The sequence below is a fragment of the Columba livia genome, chromosome 2, assembly GCF_036013475.1.
Source record: "Columba livia isolate bColLiv1 breed racing homer chromosome 2, bColLiv1.pat.W.v2, whole genome shotgun sequence".
Classification (NCBI taxonomy): domain Eukaryota; kingdom Metazoa; phylum Chordata; class Aves; order Columbiformes; family Columbidae; genus Columba; species Columba livia.
In genome coordinates, this window is record NC_088603.1 from 65777602 (window position 1) to 65799959 (window position 22358).

General features: G+C 37.1%; 1 protein-coding gene across 4 annotated transcripts in view; it reads right to left on the bottom strand.

Moving 5' to 3' along the window:
• The window catches only part of CDKAL1 (CDK5 regulatory subunit associated protein 1 like 1), a 416136-nt gene that overhangs the window by 90324 nt on the left and 303454 nt on the right, over positions 1-22358 (bottom strand). For all 4 annotated transcript variants that reach the window (XM_065055192.1, XM_065055194.1, XM_065055191.1 and 1 more), the window contains 2 exons: positions 21810-21990; positions 3178-3240 (listed from right to left, as the gene is read on the bottom strand). In XM_065055192.1, the coding sequence (XP_064911264.1) occupies positions 3178-3240; positions 21810-21990 (244 nt within the window). The remainder of the gene's footprint in view (positions 1-3177; positions 3241-21809; positions 21991-22358) is intronic.

Sequence of the window (22358 nt, forward strand, 5' to 3'; positions counted from 1 at the left end):
GGCTTCGTCTACAAATAGAGTTCTATGTATTTTCACACATGCTAACTGAAATAAATTTAAATGAATGGTAAACACCCACCTGGAACTGCTTTTCATAATCAAGACAGATCTCAGAATTTCCTAAATAATTATTCAGTTGTGGAAAGAAAGACTTTTAGAAGATATTTGTTTTAACAACAACAAAAAAAAAAAAAAGAGAGAAAAATGAGTTTTCTGCATGTGTCTGACATCAGTAATTCGATATATTCACCAGACATTCGAGACTGATGCTACTACGAGCTTTGTCAGTGGCACTGTCTCTGAAAGACCCACAGTTTCCATGGCTGGAGGCTTTGCAAGCACTACAGTGACACTGGGTGAAAACAGAACAGGATCAAATCCCCCTCGATAGGAAAAGTACACAACAAAAGGGCAATTTTTGGGATTTGCTGTTGTATGGTTTTATCAGAACAACAAGGAGGGCAGCTAGATGGTAAACTATACACATTTAGACTTTAAAGAATACAGGAGCCTAACTACTCCTCCTCAGCTATCTGCAGAGGAAGAATATCTCTGACTTTTCCATCCTTTTAGCACAGAAGAATTTAAAAGATGTGTCCCCTCTACTGCTGAATTAAGGCCTCACTAGATACAAGGTAAGACTTCACACCTGGAATTGGAAGGAAAAGAAAGTCCTTGCTTTCCCCCTCCATAAAAGAGATAGCTTTTCACCTAGAAATGTAGAACCACAAACACTGAAAATGTAGCAACTTCCACTAGATAGGTAAATACATGTTGAGGTAAAATTTCCAGGAATAGCTTCTATTTCTAATAGCTATTAGTCTTCTGACCAAGCATAAATAGTAATAATGTTAGTAAGGTTAGTGTAGTTACACCAGCAAAACATTACTTTCTGGTTTAGTGAGTATAGAGCAAGCACCTTCTGATTGATTTTCCTCTTTTCTATGTGATATCCCATCACAAAAGGATGAAGCACTATCAAATCTTGGTAGACAGTCCTGTTCCAGCTACTGTAGTTCACAAGCTTCCTTTTTACACCTGTTTGAACTACTACTACCACCAAGCTCCAACTTATCCTTTAAGGATCTCTCTTTCCTACTTTAGAAAGGTTCTCAGAGAAAAACCTTTCAATCAACCAACTAAGAATAATGAAAGCCAGTAATTCACGTCATTTGTGCCATGATCCTGTAGCACCAGCTTTTTCACAAAGCCATCATAAAATCTTTCCATGCTTACTGAAAATAATCTACAAAATAGCAAACAAGCCCCCCAAAAGCCAAGCCTTCTGCTGTGTAAATCAAACAAAGCAGAACCAGAGTAGAACTAGTACAGATCTCCACTTGAAATAACTGTATTTTAACAGGTTCTAAAACAAAGATCAAAAAGGAATATATCTTAGCATTTACATTCAATTCCACATTGCCTGATGACTAATTTGTAAAGAGTGCACAAGTCTTCACAACTGAAGCCAAAATCATTTGAGGATACTTTGATATAGGGCCACAAAGGATATGGGCAGGAAGGCAGCAGGAGTTACAAATGGCCAAGCTCCATTAAAAGTGCTAATAAAAGAATAATGGAATTTCCTTGTACTATGAATAAAAAGTGTTTGGCGCAGGAGAATTTAAGACACAGAGAGGGATATCAAAGCTTCTGGTTCATCCGTTGCTTCTGCTTATTAGATCTTAATTGACTTGCTATTACATTTAACTTAAAATGCTTCAACTCAAAAAAAGCAATGATCCCATTCCAAATCTTGTCACACTAATTTCCTTTATTCTTCATGTTTCTCAATTTTCAGAGGTCCTTACTATCTGCTTTACCAGCTCTTGTAAACAATGAAAGTCTGTCTACAAAAAAATATTTTGAAGTGATGGATTTAACTTGAAATGCTATACAATCATTAAAATTATAGAATGTACATACTGTTTGACAATTTTATTTTAAACTGTAACTTTTCAAGTTGCTGGCAACTATGGAAATCTCATAGCAATAACTTACCTGATAAATTTAATTCATTGATCTTTACACAACATATTTCCTTCTCACAGACATATGTATAGTTACACACATAGACACGTGTTCAGCCATAGAAACAGGTGCACATATATACACATACACTTCTGCCACTTTCTTTCCCCAAATATAAAACCTGGGTAATTTTTCCAACGTATAGCTACTTGGTACATGGCCAGGAAAAGAAGAGGTAGAGTTCAGAACGTTCCTTTGAAACGTCTAAACTAAAAAATGTTTCAAATCTTTGTTTTTTGAAGTGGATACTTGCAAAATAACACACACTTTGCAAAACAGAAGCAGAAAAGGCAGTCGTTCTATGGCTGACAAAGTGTTAGAGGACGTAGTACACTTGCTTAAAAAGACATGTCCACAAATGCATCCAAAATACGAGGAACTCCCTGAAAATATTTACGAATCTACTTAACTGTCCTTCAATCTGCTGCTTAATGCTCTCTTTTGCATGATGTCTACAAAGACCCCATGACATAGTTATAGCACAGAAATGCTGTGATCTGCCTCCTCGTTTTCCAAAACCATCTTGTAACAGCTTTAATTCTTTATTTCACATTGTAATGTCTCTAGGGAAGTGATCTTGTCTTCTTATCCTATACTAAGGGATATAATAAATAAAGGGATTTTTTACGAGGGTTACCAGACTTTATAAACAAGGTTCAAATTATAATGATGATGTGTATTTCTTCTTCTTCCCCCAGACAACCGCCACGCTGTTAGCAAAGCAGCCTCTTCCAACGATGCTTACAGAATCAATAGATAATTCATTAGTATCATGTATCTCAGGGCCTAATTGACACAACAGGTTAAGCCAACATACTCAAGGGTAACAGTTTCTCAACAGAGAGAAAAAAAGAAGGGAATCTGATACCACATATGGTCACTTTGCAGGATTTAGTGTCAGTCTATAAATTACACTTCTATGAGGTTAATGTGAGTCATTTGTTTCACAAATCAGAAAATGCAGCTTTTCAAGCTTGGCTTGAAGAAACAAAGGAACATTTATATGATAGCATAATTTAAGTAACATGAATTCCCTAGCACTTTCAATATTATAATTTCCTCTCATTTTTGCATTAAACATGAAATCTAATTATTGTGAATGTTTGGAATTTTTAAAGCAATAAACATAGGTAGTATTTTTCTTACCTTATGATCATATGGATTGTATGAATGAAACAGCTGGGAAAGATCCTTTGTTCTCTGTTTTTTCTGAAAAGTAATATTAATAAATAAATTGTATTAGCAAAGTTAAAGGAAAAAGAAAGAGACTACTGATTGAAAAAGCTGCATGCAGGTACAAACACATTCTCTCGCACTTTGTTAATAGAACTGTAGGTATGAAGTGCAATATTAAATATCACAGGAAATAATTACCATATATAATTAACATATATATTAACAATGTTAAAAACATATCCTTAACAAATAATAAACACTAATCTATGGAACATCAGTGGAATGTGTAAACAATTCATATTTGTTCTAATTTCTGCACAATAAATCATAAATAAAGTCTTAGAATACAGATAACAAAACTTGAAGATTAGGCTCCAGTCTTGCAAAGACTTGTCTACTATTCTAGCATGTACATGCAGTCTTGCTTTATAGCATATTAGATTTAAAGGAAGTCAGTTTAAAGAAGAATCATTTATTATTTTTCAGTTTCTTTTGATGCTAATACTCTCATAGTCTTGATTATGGAAAATTAATAGATGGTATGCCATTTAATGCTATGGCAAAGGGAAAGCAACTTCTTCTGTTAAGTGCAAAGATCAAAGACAAAACCTGCTTAATCCAGCTTCTATGGAAATCAATGAAAGAGCTTTCAGTGATTTCAGCAGATGTTAACTAGAATCTCTCAGCTGCATCCTATGGAGGGAGGGCAGAGAGAGGAGAAAAACACCCTTCATCTTCAATGCAGGGATGAGTCACAAAAAAGTTCAAAGTTCTATTATGTCAAAACTGACATTGACTTATCTCATAGCTTGGGAAGGCAAAGCATTGCCTGTTGGAAAATGTGTAAAGGGGAGACAACTACAAGAACTCTTTGCTTGTAGTCTCCACCGTTGACTTATTGTAGCCATCATTTCTGCGAAATCTGTCTTCCAACCAAACTGGTAGGATCTGTTCACATTCCCAGCATGCTGGGAATGAACTAGACAGCTGCATGACTGCAGTATTTATTTTAATTTCTCGAAATTATAGGACAACTTGGCAATTTTTGATTATGAAAAATGACCTGTGTATTTATTTTTTTTACACAGTTTTTATTTTCAGTTAAATGTCTGGATGCAGCAACTTAGTCATATAAGCTATAACTTTAGTTACTAGTACAAATCCAAGACCATTGGATATTTCTGAGTCATTAAAGCTATAAGATTAATATTACTACTTCTGTAAGGTCCCCACCTAAGTTTTAGTTACGACCACTAAAGAGTCAAGAAAATAATTTTTTACTCACTGTCGCTCTTCATACATGAGCAGTAAATTTTGTTTTCACTATGAGGTTACTTCTGTCATAGACAATTCTATTTGTTTACCATAAGTAATACCTAACATGACTTGTTTCTCTGAGTTTACTAACAGGCTTTAAAACCAACAGATGTGATATTAAAGAAGACATTTCTGTCAGTATAAACTTTCTCAGAAACTGAACATGCCTTTGCCAAAGAAAAGATCTGCCTTAGTAGAGGAACCTTGGTTCTCTAGCCCCCACTAATACATCTTTTATTTCCAATGGAAAAAAACCCACTCAAGTGAAAGCATCAGGTAGCACAACCTGAATTCCATCACCACCCTACAATGACTTATTTCCTGGGAGTACAGTTAAACACTATGAAAGTGCTTAAAATAAAATAAAAAAAAAGGATTTGGAGAAATATAATGAATTGAAAAGAGACAGCAAAATTATTAAAAAAAAGGTTGCTTAAAAAACTAGTTTAATGTCGAGTGATGCAAGAAGTAGACAAAAGCATTTTAGTTTGGAATCTGGAGACCTCCACTAATTTTTCTAGGAAAAAAACGCCATAAAATCCAGAAAAAGGCTAATTCTTGCTTTTTCTACTAAAGACTATTTATCTTGTATCATTCTGACTGCACACAAAGTGATTTTGAGTATTTGTATTGAAATAGCTTTAATAACACTTAATAAAACTATATGACAGAAACCCTCCTCCTATCCTTCACCGTCTGACTCTGACCAAAATGTTATTTACACACTCAGATGGACAAGATGAAGGATGAAGATGGCTTTCCTTACACAACACATTGACATAGTCTTCCACTTTTTATTATAGGAAATTATGATTTCCTTCCTACCTTTCCATGAAAGGTAGAAGTTTTGTTTTTTGTACAAAACCACAATACTCCTGACTGAGGAAATGCTGGAAATTCATGACAGAAAATAACATGGAATGAAGCTTCTGGAGATGCACATGAAAAAATGCTGCCTCCAAATTCACAGGATGCCCTGTATGCTTAGCTCATCTAAATCTAAACAGCATTTGACTACTTTGTGGGAACTCTGAATAGATAGGGACAAAAATGTCTTGAGCACCGAGTTAAGGTTGCTTACAGGTAATTTGTGTCTTTCTAGAAAACTGAGCTCAGCTTAACTCTGATCTCTAAAAAACAGAAAGATAAAACTTCTCAAAACACAGAAACTAAGTAAAGGACAAGGAATTCATGCTGCTATAATGGTAACCTCTTGAACTCCTACACCAGGCATTAGCCACAGGGTATTAATAATAAGTTTTTTACCTGAAGAACAGGCACAGTTCCCAGCTCACCTGCAAGAAGTGTAAAGCGCAGCGTAAAGCAGGCCTCTTCATGTTGAAATGTGACAGCGGAAAAGAAGGAGCGTGAAAGCTCCTTCTCCTTCATTGTCTCCAGCGGACTATCTCGGTCTCTAAACTGCCCTGTATCTCCCCAGAATTTCTTTCCTTGATGCAGATTCATACTCCTATTTCTCTTTCCTCTGCTTAGTCCAACATCCCTTTCAAGTATTTTCTTGACCAATATAAAAATACTTTTCTTTCACCTGTCTTTTTGCTCTCTTTTGTGTTCTGATTCTCCATTCCTTTGTTCTGTACCAATAATGCTAACAAAATCACATGGTAAAAAGACAGTGAAAAAATCCTTTTGAACTTAGGCAAATGCAGCATCCCATTGTACTGTTCCACATACAGCAGCAGTACCGCTCTCTAATATCCTCACAGATCCACACAGAATATATTTAAATCTATTGTCTTTCTGAAAAAAATTCAAGAGTCTCTCCAAAGTCACCACACAAATTAGCACAAGGAATTTCCAAAAACAGAAAGATTGACAGCAGAATCAGACTAATTTCCATATTTCTCTCAGGCCTGCTGTATATATTGATGCTGTCTATCTTCAGTGACCACAACATGTTTCCTTAAATCAGGTCATTCTTGGCAGCGGGTTACTACCAATACTCAGTCTGTAGTTACCTGCTTACTCAGCCTGGCTGTGTTTAATTTTGGTGCAAGAGCATTTGACACGTAACAAGCCAGAGATGCACGATTCTTCCACAACTTTTCCGGTACTGGTTTGCCAACAGGACAGTCAGAGTCACATATCACTTGAGATAAATATCATATGACTAACCAGACCAGTAGAGCCTCGGTCTGAGAACTGTGTGCAATTTCCCACTCATGCATCAAAGTGAGCAGCGGTGTAGGAAGTCGGGGTTCTTTAAAGCACTGATAGCAGGTCACCTGGGGAACCCCAGAGCAGCACACTATGAGTACAGAAGGAGGAGCTTCTCCTGGGTGGAGGTGCTGCCTGCAGCACTGCTGGCTACAGCCAACAGTGTTGGAGTCTGTGGGAGCCCTAAATTTACAACACACAAGACTCTGGACAGGAAGTTCCCCAATGGACAGATGTATGTACGTATGTATGTGTGTGCACATGCACACTTTACAGGGGCAGAGATTTTGTTAGGTTGAAAGATTCTAATGACTCAATCATGTGCTGATTTAAATTTTAAACCCATATTCCTTAGTTTGTAGCACTTAAAGAAACATGATTAGGGATGCGAAATAGATAAAGAGATACATTCAGAAAGTATGCTAAAGTGGGCCACTAAAAATATATGCATATGACTGTAAAAACCATTTTTCACTTTTCTGTTTCAATAAGTTTTAAAAATGGCACATGAGATGGGACATACAACAAAGACATGTTTTATTTCTATCTTTAGCTGGAAAAGCATGTGAAAGCCTGATGAAAAATGGATCAGAGTGCCGCTGCAGGACTGAGTTAAATACTGTAAAATCATATATGCATGTACACATAAGTGAATCACTAAAACTGTTTAAAATATTTCTGAACAAGTTAATAATGTAGAATTTTTTATTCACTACTTCAGAAAAATAAAGCTAAACATTTTTTCCCCAAATAATGGTGTGAAAATAAAAGGTAAGGGTATCTTAACAATACATTTTTATAAACAGAAAATACTTCAGAAAAGTAAGTTTAGAAACATTGTGGGCTCACACTTGCATATTGCACTTGTTTGGTGATCCTCTTGTCATACTCAGGTGACAACTACCTGTCTTTCAGGTGATATTAATGTAGCCTAAAACTTGTTTGTTTTCCTTTCAAGCACGCTATTGTAGGTCTAATGATGTTTATTGTGAAGGAGAATTACAATATTGCTGAGATATTTTTATTACAGATTACTTAGGAGTAGCTTATATGGAATATTCTCAGTTTTTCATGTAGGAGTAAAAGGGACTAAATTACTTCCTTTAGATTCCACTTACAGTCTTAAAGAGTCTATTTTGACCTTCAAGATTCTAAACAATTTCAGTCTAATACCACAACGGATCTGCAGATTTTACCAGTTCCACTGAAGGTGTCAGGCTCAACATATTGTCAGGAAAGTTGTCCTACTTTTGTTTTCCTGCTTCCATAATTTAAAATCCCTCTCAGTAAGAGGGACCCCTATCTGTTTCCTTTCAAATATTTATTTTCCTTTATGATCACAGTGAATAGTAATGTGTGAAGGCAACCAGATGGATATCTTTATTTCCGTTCTCTTCCCTCACCTACCATTTCTCTTTTACATATTGCTGATCAGCATTAAAATTAAATCTTATTTTACCACAGGAACCTTAATTTAGAGCTTAAAAGCACCTCGCACATGTGAGCATGCTAGCAACCAATGTTTTTCATTCAAACCACATGAAACTTTGTGAGCCTAAGCAGATTTTAGCAATAACTTTGACAAACTTTGGGAAAAGAATGAAGCAGCTTTGCGAGTATTTTCTCCATTTTCTTGGAGAAATCATGGAGGCTCCAATGTAACAGACACTTGCAAGAGCGGAAACCATGACATCCGAGCTTTCTTTCCTGAAATGGCACATCTAATGCATTTTGTGTTATGGTATCCTTCATCATCAGCGACATGCATTTTCTGAGCAATAATGAAGCTGTGTCTTTCTTTTCCCTCATGTTGTATCTGTGATCGCAAAACTGCAAAGGCCTCGAGGAGCTGCAAACTCTAAACTTTTAGAAAACAGAATGGAGTTGGGAGCATCCTACCTAAAGGCACTGACTGGCCTAACTTTACTCTCCAATGAGTTACCTGGCAAAACATCGGAGAGAGAGATGTAGTTACTACTCCAACTGAGGTATATTTAAAACCCTTGCTTGGAGATTCAATCCATAAGCCTCAAATCTGTGTGCCTACAACCACAATATAGATATGAGCCAAGCCAGTGAAACTGCCATGTTATCAAAGCTGACAGATTGCTTTTTGTTCTGCAAAACTGTTTTAAAAAAAGTGATCAGAAACCAGTGAACCGTTCTCTTTGACCTTGAGTTATTCAGTACATCACCCCCTCAGAAATGATCCTGAAAAAAATGTTGTGCCCCAGCCAGATTCCTTGATAAAATCGTAACTGGTGTTCATTATGCTCTTGTGTCCATGCCCTGTAAGGTCTGAAAGGGCAGAAGTGACAATACAGGCTTGACAAGTTTTCTACTTCCTATATGCACTCACTCCTAATGATATTATTGCTGTCCTTCTGGTCATACCTGTAACAAGACACACAAAATCATTTGGGGATCAGCTAGTCTTTTTGACTTAACCTACATGAATTACTACGTTAAAATAGATTCACTGTTGTGCATTTCATTATTTAGCTAGGTTTAAGAAATTGCTTTCTAATATTTTTTTATCCATACATAGAAAATATCACTTAGTGTACAATGTGTTATATTCAGAAGTTTAACTCAATGTTACAGGATGGTGGACATATTTTCTTGCTCTAACAACATACCTATATATTCATATTTTACATACTCTTTAGTCTTTTGTGTAATCACTGATTCCTTCTAAAAAAAAACAGAACAAAGTTTTATGAGCCCATGCAATGTGTTTTTTGTCTAAAGGAGGAAAATAAAAGTAAACACACCTTTACTAACTATATTAATCTAGCAAATGACCACAAACTTTAAAGTGATCCTGTCTTCAGGATTATGGCAACAAGAATAGTCATGGTTTAGTCAATTTTACATTTTAAGTAGAGACTAGATGATCTTCAGAGGTCTCTTCCAACTCTAAGCATTCTGTGATTCTTATTTATGGAAATATGCAAACGTTTTCAAAAAACAGCATAGGATCATTATTAGATCACCTGTCAACCTAATGGAAAATTATTTATTGAAGGAGACATTTTCAACTGAACCATTGCTACCACAATTTCTTCCTTCTCACGTCCCACATAATTTCAGCTATGTAATATAGACTCTTAAAACTTATGTATTTTACAAAAATTACTGAATTGTATTCCATCTGGTACACTTGAGTTCCCTGAATTTAGTTTAGGATTAAAGTATTAAAGTTTGTTATTCCTGTCATTTTTCATAAAAAAACCTGCCCCTTAGCAGAGGATAAATTATGCAAAATTTATTCTTAAGACTTTTACAAAGAAATCCTTACTTTCAAAAGAGGCCTTCAACACTTCATCTTGAGAGTCCTTAAATTTGGTATAATTTGTAAATGCTCTGGCTCATTTATGGTAGATTTTCATGTCTGAAATTCATACTGAAATTTCATAATCTATACATGGTGGGTATTTTCTAAGGATGTCACCATAACTGATTAGTAGGACTGTTTAACTCGAGAAGATTTTGTAGAACAAGAGTATCTGACAGAAACTTGGCCAGAAGTATCAGCCACATTTCAAATTAGATTGACACTACATCAGAAATAAAGTGATTGGTCACAAGGTACAGACTGATTTTGGATATATTTCATTATTGCGCCCAGCTATGCAATTAAATAAACCAGAATGAACTGCAAACTACATTTTAGCAAGGAACTATAATTTATATATATATATATATATGTCAAGCTCAGGATATTTATAGGCTTCTGTAGATATACTCAGGACTAGCCTGTCTGCAGTACACTCTTTTCTTTTTTATGATTCGGTAAGATATCTGTGTGCTCTATTGCACAACAGCAGTTTTGAAAGCACCAGGTTTTCCAGCATTCCAGAAAGAATAAAAAGAGCAGAAGTGCTCCAGAAGGTTCAGTGTGGTACCAACAGAGAGTGGTAAACAGTACTCAAGTGCTTGCTGTGTGGGAGGGAGCACTCATGTACCCACACCACACAAATTCACTGGATGCACAGAAATTGCCCTCTCTCTTTTACCATAATCTATTATTCAGTCCTCCACTCCACTTTTCAGACATTCCATGTTCCACATGGATTTTCAGCCCAGTGACCTGAGGTGCAGGCACGGCAATGAAAACAGTGGAAGATACAAGTTCCAAAGCCATCAGTGACCTGATCGACTGTGATGGCTTTGAAGGAGTGTACTTGGATTATCAAAGACAGATGAAGTTCAAGAAAGGGTCACCAAGAACCCACCTCAGGATATTTCAGTGTCCTTTTCTTCCAAAGCACATTTAATGGGCCATCATAAATGCCATGATTTGCAAATGATGGACAAACTTAATCACCTCCATTATATATATAAAAAAAATCAAATGCTCATTAAAAAACTTTAAATGCATGCGGGAAGGTATAAAAAAATTACAAGAATTATATTGATAAATCTATAGTGGATTTTTTTCAAAAAAAAAGAAATAAATTTTAAACCAGATTTACAGCACTGGCAAATTTTATTCCTGGAGTCTAAAATAACAGATACAGATAGCCAGAAAACACACACAAGCAGAGCCTATCTATGCCAAGCAACAAATATAGTAAAGTAGTAAAACTTAAATGATTTCAGTAACATAATATCAGACCTGGATAGGTTCTTAATTTGCTATCTGTGTTAAGTCACCAACTATTAAATCTAAACCATGTTCTCATTTGAGGAAGTCGTGAATTGCCAAAGCCAAGCGGGATTTTTCTGAAACTATTATAATAGATTTTTCTGTTCTGCTGCATACATCCAATTTCAGGGATTAAGTTAAGGGCAATACCTCCTTATGCCTACAACTGCTGGCACTATTTCCAGCTCTAAGCGCACTGGTTCATAAAGTGTATTAAAATACTGAATTAGAGAAAAATTTCCAGTATTACAGAAGTTACCTAACTGTAATTCAAGAAAAAGTTACAAAAAGACACCGTTAAAACTGCTTCCATGGTTCTTCTGCTTCATTCTGAGCCAAATGAGAAGACAGAATGACCCACAGAGGTCCCTTCCTTATGAGCCTGTGTGAATGGGTTCCATAGGCCTCTATGGATTTGGATGGAGTTGTTAACAGAAAGCAGCAGGCCAAAATCAGTAACAGTATCTGCTGAAAATGTAGCATACAAAAATTTTCCAAGGACTAATAAGCTCTGGAGAGTAGTACTCATGCCAAATCTGCAATAACTAACAAGCCCGGGACAACAACGAGCTGTTCAATCTGCTCAAGGCCATCACGATCAACACCAGACAAAGAGACCCAGACCACATCCAAGCGGGTGGTGACTCCTGTGTGCAGTTGAAGACTGCAGAATTACATTTATATTAACACCTAAAAGAACAAAGATCCCTCTGAGCGACTTCCCAAGCACCCACCTCGAAGCCACAGGCCGACCCTCCATGTCTGAGGGCACAGCCTGGACCAGCCTCCAGCTGCTGCTCCACCGGGAACCACTGGTGAGCGTGCGAGTGAACACCGGAGACTAAATGAATGTGTTGTGCAAATAGCTATCTGCTTTTAACAATAATGGTTCGGTTCTACTCATAAGAGCTTAATGAGTAAAAGGTGTTTGAAAACATCTTTGTTGCTCTCTCTGCGTCACTTCAAATCCCTATCAGGGAAGATGGAATTTACAGAACAGTCCTTACACTTGCTGTACCATTCTAAATTGAAGCCCCAGATCAGAGTACATAACTCGCAAAGGAAACAGTTGCAAAATTTCAGCTGTTTTTTTTCCCTCATGACACCTGCCTTAGTGATTCAATCCTTGTAATTAACGGCAGAGGCTTCCAATATATTCCATGCTTGTGTGTATTCATGCAGTTTGTAGTGTGATTTAAATGTAACAGAAGTAAAATAAATTTCTGCACTGAATTTATCCAGATGCCATTTTATATGAAGTTCTCTTGAAGAGCAATGTCATAACCTTGAAAATTTCAATGAACTGAGTTTATGCAGGAAATACAGAAGAATGAGATACTCTTCTGCATTTTTATAAGCAATTGCAATGGATGCTAAACCATAAAAGCCTACAAAAACACATAAACAAACAAACAAACAGCAAAACAAACCTCCATGACACCACTAAACTAATTTCACTAAATTACATTTTCATTTTTTGACTTGCCGAGAAAAAGACTGATAGTGAAAGAATAAATTTACCTGAGATGCTGATTACATACATATTTATACTGGAGGTAAAAATTGTTTTCTCCCTTAAAATCAAAGACTAATCTACCTTATCTACAGAGAGTACCTTCCTTACCCTCTACTCAGCACAGGAGTATGTGGTATACAAAACTCCTGATGCTATTTCAGCTTCCTTGCAACTAAAATCTCAGAATTCCATCAAGGTTTCCAGATGGACTCAGAGGGGAAGTAGGATGTGTAATGAATGCTCACGGACGCTACAGATCTTACAGGACTACACTTTACTAAAAGTATTTCATTTTTTTTTTTATATTGGATGGCCAACATGTGGACTATACATGGCTACAAGTATCAACCCACAAAATTATATGAGATTGGAGGTGTTTTCAGAATCTTTGCAAATTCTGTAACTATCTCTGGCTTCACAGTGAAGTTTAGTAAGAACTCTGCCTCTTCGTCCACATGTATATTGTCCACATTCTATTTTCCAGTGTCTATTAATTCTTTTTTACAACAACATGGTCTAGACTGAGCGTACAGCTCTACATTTACTTCAAGATGCTCAAATTTTCAAACTCAATTTGTATAAAGTTTATGAGGAAGCTGTTGGTAATTTTCATTCCAATCAGTTTCTGCTGTAAAAACAAAATTCAAAAAAGTAGAACACCAGCTTGGTTTCCCAAGAGTATTTCCTGTCTAGCTTTGAATTTTGACTTGCTTTCTCAAGAAAGAGAGTTGTGCTCCTTGAAAGCGTAAGATTTCCTGCAGTACACACCAGATTTAAGACTTAAGAGCCACGGCTCCAGGCTGGAGTCAAAATGTTCTTGTCCTTCTTGGGGCTCTGGCTGCACAGCCCAGCTGTGACTGTGCAATTTAACTCATTCTCCAGATTCAGCTATGAACTGAATTTTCAGCAGCTCCATAGGCAGATCAATTATAGCTTTCCAAAAGGGTATCACTTATTTAAAAACCTACTGGCTCAACTGTCTCCCACAACAACAAAAACAGATTTCCATCTCACCACCTGGTCAAATAACTTAAAATGGTTTGAAATTGAGCTGAAACTAGCTCTAAAATAAAACTGTCTTTAAGCTTTTGTAAAATTCTATTTAGCAGCTTTGTCTAACCACACACACACACATAAAAATCTATTCACAGGTAATTACCCTCCTTTGAATTCATTGCACAAACCCACAGTTCTGGCTGCACACCGAACGGTGAGCACTGTGGTAGATTTAAAGATACAGTAAAAAGAAGTCAAATGTTTTAATCATGTTTAAAACAGGGAAGAAGGAAGGATCCAGCTTCTATAAGTCATCGAGTTTATATAGTTCCTGGAAAAACAGGGAGGAAAATATGCAAAACTATCTGTAAGAATCCAGAAAGCAATACAAAGAACCAAGACTGATTAGCCTCTAACCAACAGTTATATCAATCAAAATTAATCTCATCAGAGAATAACTGGGCTTGTAGATAAGAGAAATCATAGCTATCTTGATGGTTTGTAAGGCTTTCTGCAGTACCTCACACATTCTTCTCATAAAAAACATAAGGAAACACAGTGTAAATAAAACTACTAGGGAGCAAGTACAAAACTTGCTGAAAAATATTAACTTGGAATACTTAGATGATTCAGTGACAAACACAAAGGATTATATATTGATTTTTCCTTCATTGTCTGCCTCCCCCTCCGGCTTTCACATTTTTAACTCCCTAGTTCCAAACTTGCCCTAAAAGTCTTCACTCAGGTCTTCATTCTGGCAGAGTAGCAAGCAGTAAATAAAAGCACACTGCTGAAAAAACAAAGCACAGTACAGAGGTTCAGCAGTCAAACTCAGACATTAATCAGTCTTGGCTTCTCTTACACATAAAGTACATTCTGCATGTTATACCACACATCATTGCATGTGTTGGGGGGGATGTCAGGGGCCAAGCATCTTTGATACACCAGAAGCAGTTATCACAGCTGCATCTAATTCCTGGGGCATGTAACGCCAGTTAGTCACAGAACTTAACAAGGGAGCTCAAAGGCAGTGGTGGTGGACCAGAGTAGCAGTACTGTTGAATAAGGGGTATTGTTCCTTTTCCTAATCTCTTCTCCTTTTCTCCCACCTCCTGATCTTCCCAGCTCTCTTCCTTAATTTTAAAAAAAGAATATCCCTATATATTCCCACTGTATGATCTTTGGATTGTCTGCCATTTAGCTAAGGCAAGAAGTATTACTGATTCTGCTGTGCCTGTAAGTATTAGAAACAAGGCAGATGGTCCCGACCTTTCTGGGCATTTGAATCACATTAACTAAACAACATCATCCAAAGTTGCACTCTGTCACCTGCAAATACTTAACAGTGCAATTGGTTCTCTGGCATATCAGCGAGTACACGAAACTCTACAAAGTTATTTCTAAATCCATCCCAGACAGCAGACGAATACTTTCCTTGCCCTAGCTCTGACCCTGGCTTCCCTAGGCACATTGTGCCACATCACTACCCATTAACGCCTGAAGCACATGTTCAAAGGCAAAAGCAGCCCTCAGTTGCCATCTCTCCTTACTGTCTGCTCAACAGGGAGCCTACTCACTTTTTCTTTGATGGTACAACTGCAAGGTATAGCTGTGCTCCCTTTGTGAACATGACAAAAGGTGTCCCTTGCACTAGTGATGCTATTCCAGTTGCTGTCCTGTTGCTTGGAGTTGAGAAGTGCTGATAGAAGGCAGCTGATACTGCCTGATGCAGGAATGCGGTTATTTCTCAATCAGCCAGGGCCAGCTTGGTGACAGAGACCATTAGTTATTTTGAATAGGTAAGAGCACATGTGTGGCCACAGAAGATTCAACTGTTTGTGACTGGAGATTAAGAACTACAAAACTTATATCCACCCAGCAAAGGAGGAATTAAACATCATACTGTATCTGCTGGTACTCAAGAATATCTGTTTCTAGTGCCTTGTAGAATTTTAATGGTGAAGAAAGATATGAACAATCTGCAGCCAGACATGAAAGGGTGTCAGGAAAGTTCTTAGAGACCTCTGAGAAGAAGCAAAAGCAAAGAAGCTTAAGAAAAATAAGTAACCATCATAAAGGCATAAAATATAAGGTGGTTGGTTTGCTCCCACAGTAATGGTCAAACACAACTTGTCCGGCAGACAACACTGAGAAGGTGCATATGGCATTATGCTATGCTGACAGTAAAAAGTCCTTTAGTGCATTATGTCATGCTCCTACAGTTGGTAAATACAGACCTAAGTGATGATCTGATTAAATGGAGTGGGATAAAATGTCTGATCATAGATTTATTTTTTTTCTAGTAACAATGGGTACATTTAAGAGATAAAATGCCCAGTATATAGTTGGACAAGGTTTTACACTCAGGAGGAGTTTTGCCTGGGCACAATATTGGTGGGATGGACAGCAGAGGGGCAAACCACTTGCAGTGTGGTTGGATGGACACAGCATCACAGTATCACAGTATGTTTGGGATTGGAAGGGACCTCAAAAGATCATCTAGTCCAATCCCCCTGCTGGAGCAGGAACGCCTAGGTGAGGTCGCACAGGAACATGTCCAGGCGGGTTTTGAATGTCTCCAGAGAAGGAGACTCCACAACCTCCCTGGGCAGCCTGTTCCAGTGTTCTGTCACCCTTACTGAGAAGAAGTTTTTTCCTCAAATTTAAGTGGAACCTCTTGTGTTGGGCTTGATCCCATTACCCCTTGTCCTATCATTGTTTGCCACCGAGAAGAGCCTGGCTCTATCCTCATGGCACTCACCCTTTATATATTTATAAATATTAATAAGGTCCCCCCTTAGTCTCCTCTTCTCCAAACTAAAGAGACCCAGCTCCCTCAGCCTTTCTTCATAAGGGAGGTGCTCCACTCCCTTAATCATCTTCGTTGCCCTACGCTGGACCCTCTCCAGCAGTTCCCTGTCCTTCTGGAATTGAGGGGCCCAGAACTGGACACAATATTCCAGATGTGGTCTCACCAGGGCGGAGTAGAGGGGAAGGAGGACCTCTCTCGATCTACTAACCACCCCCCTTGTAATACACCCCAGGATGCCATTGGCCTTCCTTGCCACAAGGGCACAGTGCTGGCTCATGGTCATCCTGTTGTCCATCAGGACCCCCAGGTCCCTTTCCCCTACACTGCTCTCTAATATGTAATTTCCCAACCTATACTGGAACCTGGGGTTGTTCCTGCCCAGATGCAGGACTCTACACTTGCCCTTGTTAAATTTCATTAGGTTATTCCCCGCCCAACTCTTCAGCCTGTCCAGGTCCCGCTGGATGGCAGCACAGCCTTCTGGCGTGTCAGCCACACCTCCCAGCTTAGTGTCATCAGCAAACTTGCTGATAGTACACTCTATTCCCTCGTCTAAATCGTTAATGAATATATTGAATAATATTGGCCCCAGTACTGACCCCTGAGGCACTCCACTAGATACTGGCCTCCAACTAGACTCCGCACCATTGACTACCAATAGTCATGGCTTGTACATGTTTGTACAGAATATAGGCTTGTCCATCCTTGAACCAAAACCAACTGCTACGCTAGGTCAAGTGCTGCCTAGGATGAAGGCTGCTGAAAACTGAGCTTTTGGAGACTCTGTGGACATTTCAGATATGAGACAGAGTCTCATGTCTTTGTCCACCATGGACATGGCAAGCCCACCAAGCCCTTTATGTACTGAAAGACTTCAGTAACGCCCCACCATGTACTGTAAGTGAAAATAGCCTGTACCTACTTCTATTTCCAAAGCAAATTATTTTTGAGATCAAACAGTAGTTCAGTTATGAAGTTTGTAACTTGGTTATTCACCTCAGTATAGTAAGCACAGTGCTTAATACAGCTAATGCAGAGAGAAAAATTTAAGAAGATACTCTTCAGAGGAATTAAAAGACAGGTTCAGTAGCTCACTGGCAAAATTTTATAGCTGGGAGCAAGATATTTATTTGATGATATACAGAAAGAGAGAAGGAAAGTGATTGTAAGAGAAAGTGAATATAGAGTCTTTTACCTAGACATCACTTTAAAAAAATATAATAATTACACCAATAATTGAAACTTAATTGATTACATTATTGAAAATACATATAGAAAGACTGGAATCCACACTGCAGTTTCAGGCAGTGTAATTATGAAGCTGCAGTCACATTACTGCTCTCAATTCAGCTGCCATCTCCTATTCTCAGTAGAGATGAACCTAATTGTACCTTACTACAATCCCTGTTTTCAAAATAGCTACTTCTTCATGTTGTTTCCCTGTGACAGAAATCAAGCTTGTTCTGAGATGAGATGTCCATTAACGCTTTCAGAAATTGTGATGGACCAAATCTCAAGGATGGAGAGAGAAATCTCCTCAAAAGTCCCCAGACAAGTAATAGTGACCTTGAAAAAGTGAAGGACAGAGAAATTAAAATTATCAAGAACATAAGGTACTACAGATCCTTAATTTTAGAAAAAAAAAAGTAATTTTTACACTTAGAGCATTCTGATCCTTTGCAATGAAGCTAAAGGTAAAATCCCTGCCAGACACATCTAAATAATATTCTCTTACATTGCTTATTAAAATATTTCTCTGACTAGAATCTGTAATTTGAGTTATGCAGCTATCAGTACTATCACTTTTACGATTGAATGCAATTGGGAAATTGAGAAATCCAGATTAATAATAATTACCATCATAATAATCTACAAAATAGCATTTCACACTTCAGAGTGAGAATTTTCTACAGACAGACCACTGGAAAGAAGGAGCATCCAGACTCCCCTCTGAAACAATGTATTCAGCAGTAGGTGGATAAAATGGGGGTAAAAGCCAAGAAAAACAGAATTTTGGAGTAGCATTTAACTTCTGAACAATATCTTGGCTTGTTTTTCATGTACATGAGTCAGCATCAATGCAAGTGCTTATTAAAAAGCAAAATAAAACACAAACAATACACAACAAAAAACTATGACTAGTTTTGCTTAACTGTGCTCTAACTTCTCTCTGAACCGGAGACAACATTTATGGTAAGCGTAATTGATGGCTATGAAATGATGAGACCATTTAGACAGATGTCTGATTCTCCATGGACATTTTTTCTCCAGTAGAAACAAGAAAGGCCTGCAGCTTTAACTGTCTTTTCTGAATTTATGGTGGCAGAACTGTCCATCTGGATTAGTGTCATCTGCCCTTTTAGAAAAATATCAGTGCCTGTAAGGCTTTCAAAGATAAATTATCTATGTGAAGGGAAGATTCTATGTTGACCTACTGATTTTTTTTTCTATTAAGGTAAACTCAAATGAGGGTTTTCTCCAAAAAGGCAATTCTATTTTCAACTTCTGTCAAAACTATCCACTAAAAATTTAAAAGCACTAAATGATACTATGCTGAATACTCCAGAGAATATTAATTTTGGTCCCTAAAAGTCATAAGTGCTTCCTGAAAAGAGTAACTTAGAAGGAACTCACAAGGCAAATATGTAATTATTGCAGCTGTGATATTTGGGCAGACTCACTGTGGCTGTCTCGAGCCAGAGCTGGAGAAGCAGAACTCACTAAAGTGGAACAGTTTGCAAACAGCAATAGGTCCATCCATTGCAGTACTACTGCAACCCTGAAATTACATAGCAAATCCATTCGGTCTTCAGAAAAAAAAAGACAAAACCAGAAATTGTCAACTTGCTCACTGGTTCAGCATCTGTAGTTAAATAATACAGCCAAAATTATTTTCATAGAAGTAGATCCTACCAACAGATTCACTGCAGAGGATAATGTTATGAAGATCCTCTAAAAGCACAAGCTCGCAAGTTCAGGCTGGTAATATAGTGTACCCCAGGTATACTCAGGTGCTTGCACATAACAGCTGTATGTCACCTTATGTGCTATTTCTTTCCCTATGCAAATGTACTAAAATGAATTAATTAAAAGTAAGATGACACAAATAGTATTTTATTGAAGGATGAAGGGGTAAGAGAGGATAACATTGATGGCAAGGTGCTACTTAATTGTTCTAGCAGGGAAATATACACAAGTTACTCTTGGCAAGGAATGACAAGTGAAATGCCTGTCCAGCCTTGTTAACACAGGAAAGACCATCAGCTTCTGTCTAGAAGCAATGTGAATATAAACCATAAGAGATTAGCACAAGTTCTTCCTGCTCTGTTTGACTAGTTACTCTCCATTTCTACAAAGAGATAAAAGAACAAAGGATCTCATAACACAGGATTTTTGAGGGACTACAGAGAAAAAAAAAAAAAGAAACAAAATCTATTAATTACAGATTTTCACCAGCCCTGGATTAGAGGCCCCATCTTCTTTGAAGGTTCTAATTCACTGAAAGCAATAAGTACTAGCGCTACAAATACGAAGAAAGAATGTAAAACTGGGTTAAAATGACATTACCATTTTCCAAGTAACACTCCTAACCACAGAACAGCTAATGTTCTTTTAATAATTTAGCTCTTCACATACTGTCTTCCCATGGCACTCAGTTAAACAGAGGAGGGTATATTAACTTAAGCTCTTTGCACCTCCCTCCTGTGAAAATAGCACACTTAAAAACTTGTAGCTGAAAGAATGCAAACCTGAAACATAAATCAATGCTTTGATTTTTAAGCTTACTAACTTCCAAAAATTACATTTCTAGTTTGGTGGGGTTTTTTTTTGTTTTAATTTACAAAAGTTTGCAAAAAGCATTTGAAACGAATAAAAATAATTCAACAGTGTGACTTGGTTACACTAAGTAGACTATTTCTACAGCGGCTATTTATATTTGAGAACTCAGGATTTTGCATTATGAGATAGCCTACAATAAATGAGCAATCATTGCTCAAGCTCAAGTACAATAAAATAAACTGAAGAAGTCATATCTCATTTTATGCCTTCAGCAGCTGATACATTCTATGAAATTTGTGGTATACACTGAGAATAAGCAGAAATACTTTGTTTAGCTTTCAGATGTATAAGCAAAGGGATATAAGTACTGATATGTAGTTTTGACTTTGTGTTGGTGTACTAGGATATATAAATTGAAAGAAACGGCTTTTTTATTTAAACTGATTTACATTGTAGGCCTACATTCTTATACTGAAAGGAAATATAAGTGTTATTTATGCTCACAATAATGAGATAGTAATGAATTACTGCACAGGCACCAGTCTTGTATAGTTTCTTGTTGTGAGATTCAGATTACAAAAATTACAAATTCAATTTTTTAAAAAATAAATCAAAACACGCCTTCAGATGTGTTTGCTGTTGTTATTGCTCATAAATAGCTATTTATATCAAGCAAAATACAGTCAACAGCCATCTACCATCTATATCAAACTGTGTATCAGACTGTTACCATTATGGGAATCTGAGGTAACAATGCTGGTAGTCAGGAAGGGTTACACTTCTCATTTAGAAAGAAAGAAAGAAAACCTGAAAAGTGAAAGATTAAATGCCAATTTTATCATTGGCCTTTAACATGTAGGTTGAAGAAAGCCAAGTTTATAAGCAGTGTATAAGGAGAGTCTCAAGAAGAAGTTGCCTGCAAATTTAATTTTTGACAAATCAGAGATTATCTTTGCTCTATTATTAATACTTCACATAATAATTCACAATAAGCTTGAGATTGCTGGAGTCACAAAAGTTTTAAAATGGAAAAAAAAATAATATGCATAATCAATCAGCTAACACTTTTGGTACTTATTCAGCCCCAACTTGCTAGAAAGAAGACATGACTTCAGTGTAACAATTATTTTACCCTTCCTGAAATCTGAACAGTAATTTATATATGAAAATGCATTCAGTCATCTAGGTAACCTCTAAAGGCAATTTAACAATCATTTCACTTATGGGACTGAAAAAAACACTTTAACTGAATTGTAGCATAGCTCTGCAGAAAATCTACATTTTCATTACATGCTTTATATATTTAAAGACATCTGAGTGCACCATGTACAGTGGCACAAAAAAATGGATCTTACCACTGCAGCTGGAACTTGATGTAGTTTTGCAGCTGGGGTTCCTGGGCGTGGGTAAAATTGATTAATAAACAAGCTTGGAAACCTGTACTGTTCCACAAGTTTCATTGTTTCTTGAAAATCTTCATCTGTCTCTCCTGGAAAACCACAGATGATGTCTGTAGCAATTGTTATACCAGGCACTCTGTAAAGAAAGCAGAAAGGAACACTGAACTATGGAAATGGAAGAGTCTTGCTCCCTTAAAAGCTGGTGTGTGTGGACTTATAACTCTTCAACTTTACCTACAGAAATTGAGATCTAAAATGGTGTTTGGAAAAAAAAATAATGAGAATTTAATACCATTGCTTGGTAATGAAAAATGCATTTGGTACTCAGCCGAGAGCAAACGAAACAGAAGAATGATATTGCAGAAACTATTCGATTACGATTGTGACAGAAGAGTAAAACATCTGGACCAACTCCTCTTTGATTCAAATTAGAGGTGATCAGCAGAGCTTGGCAATTTATTGAATTCTGATTGCTTAATCCACAAAACTTCTAAGACTTAGTCA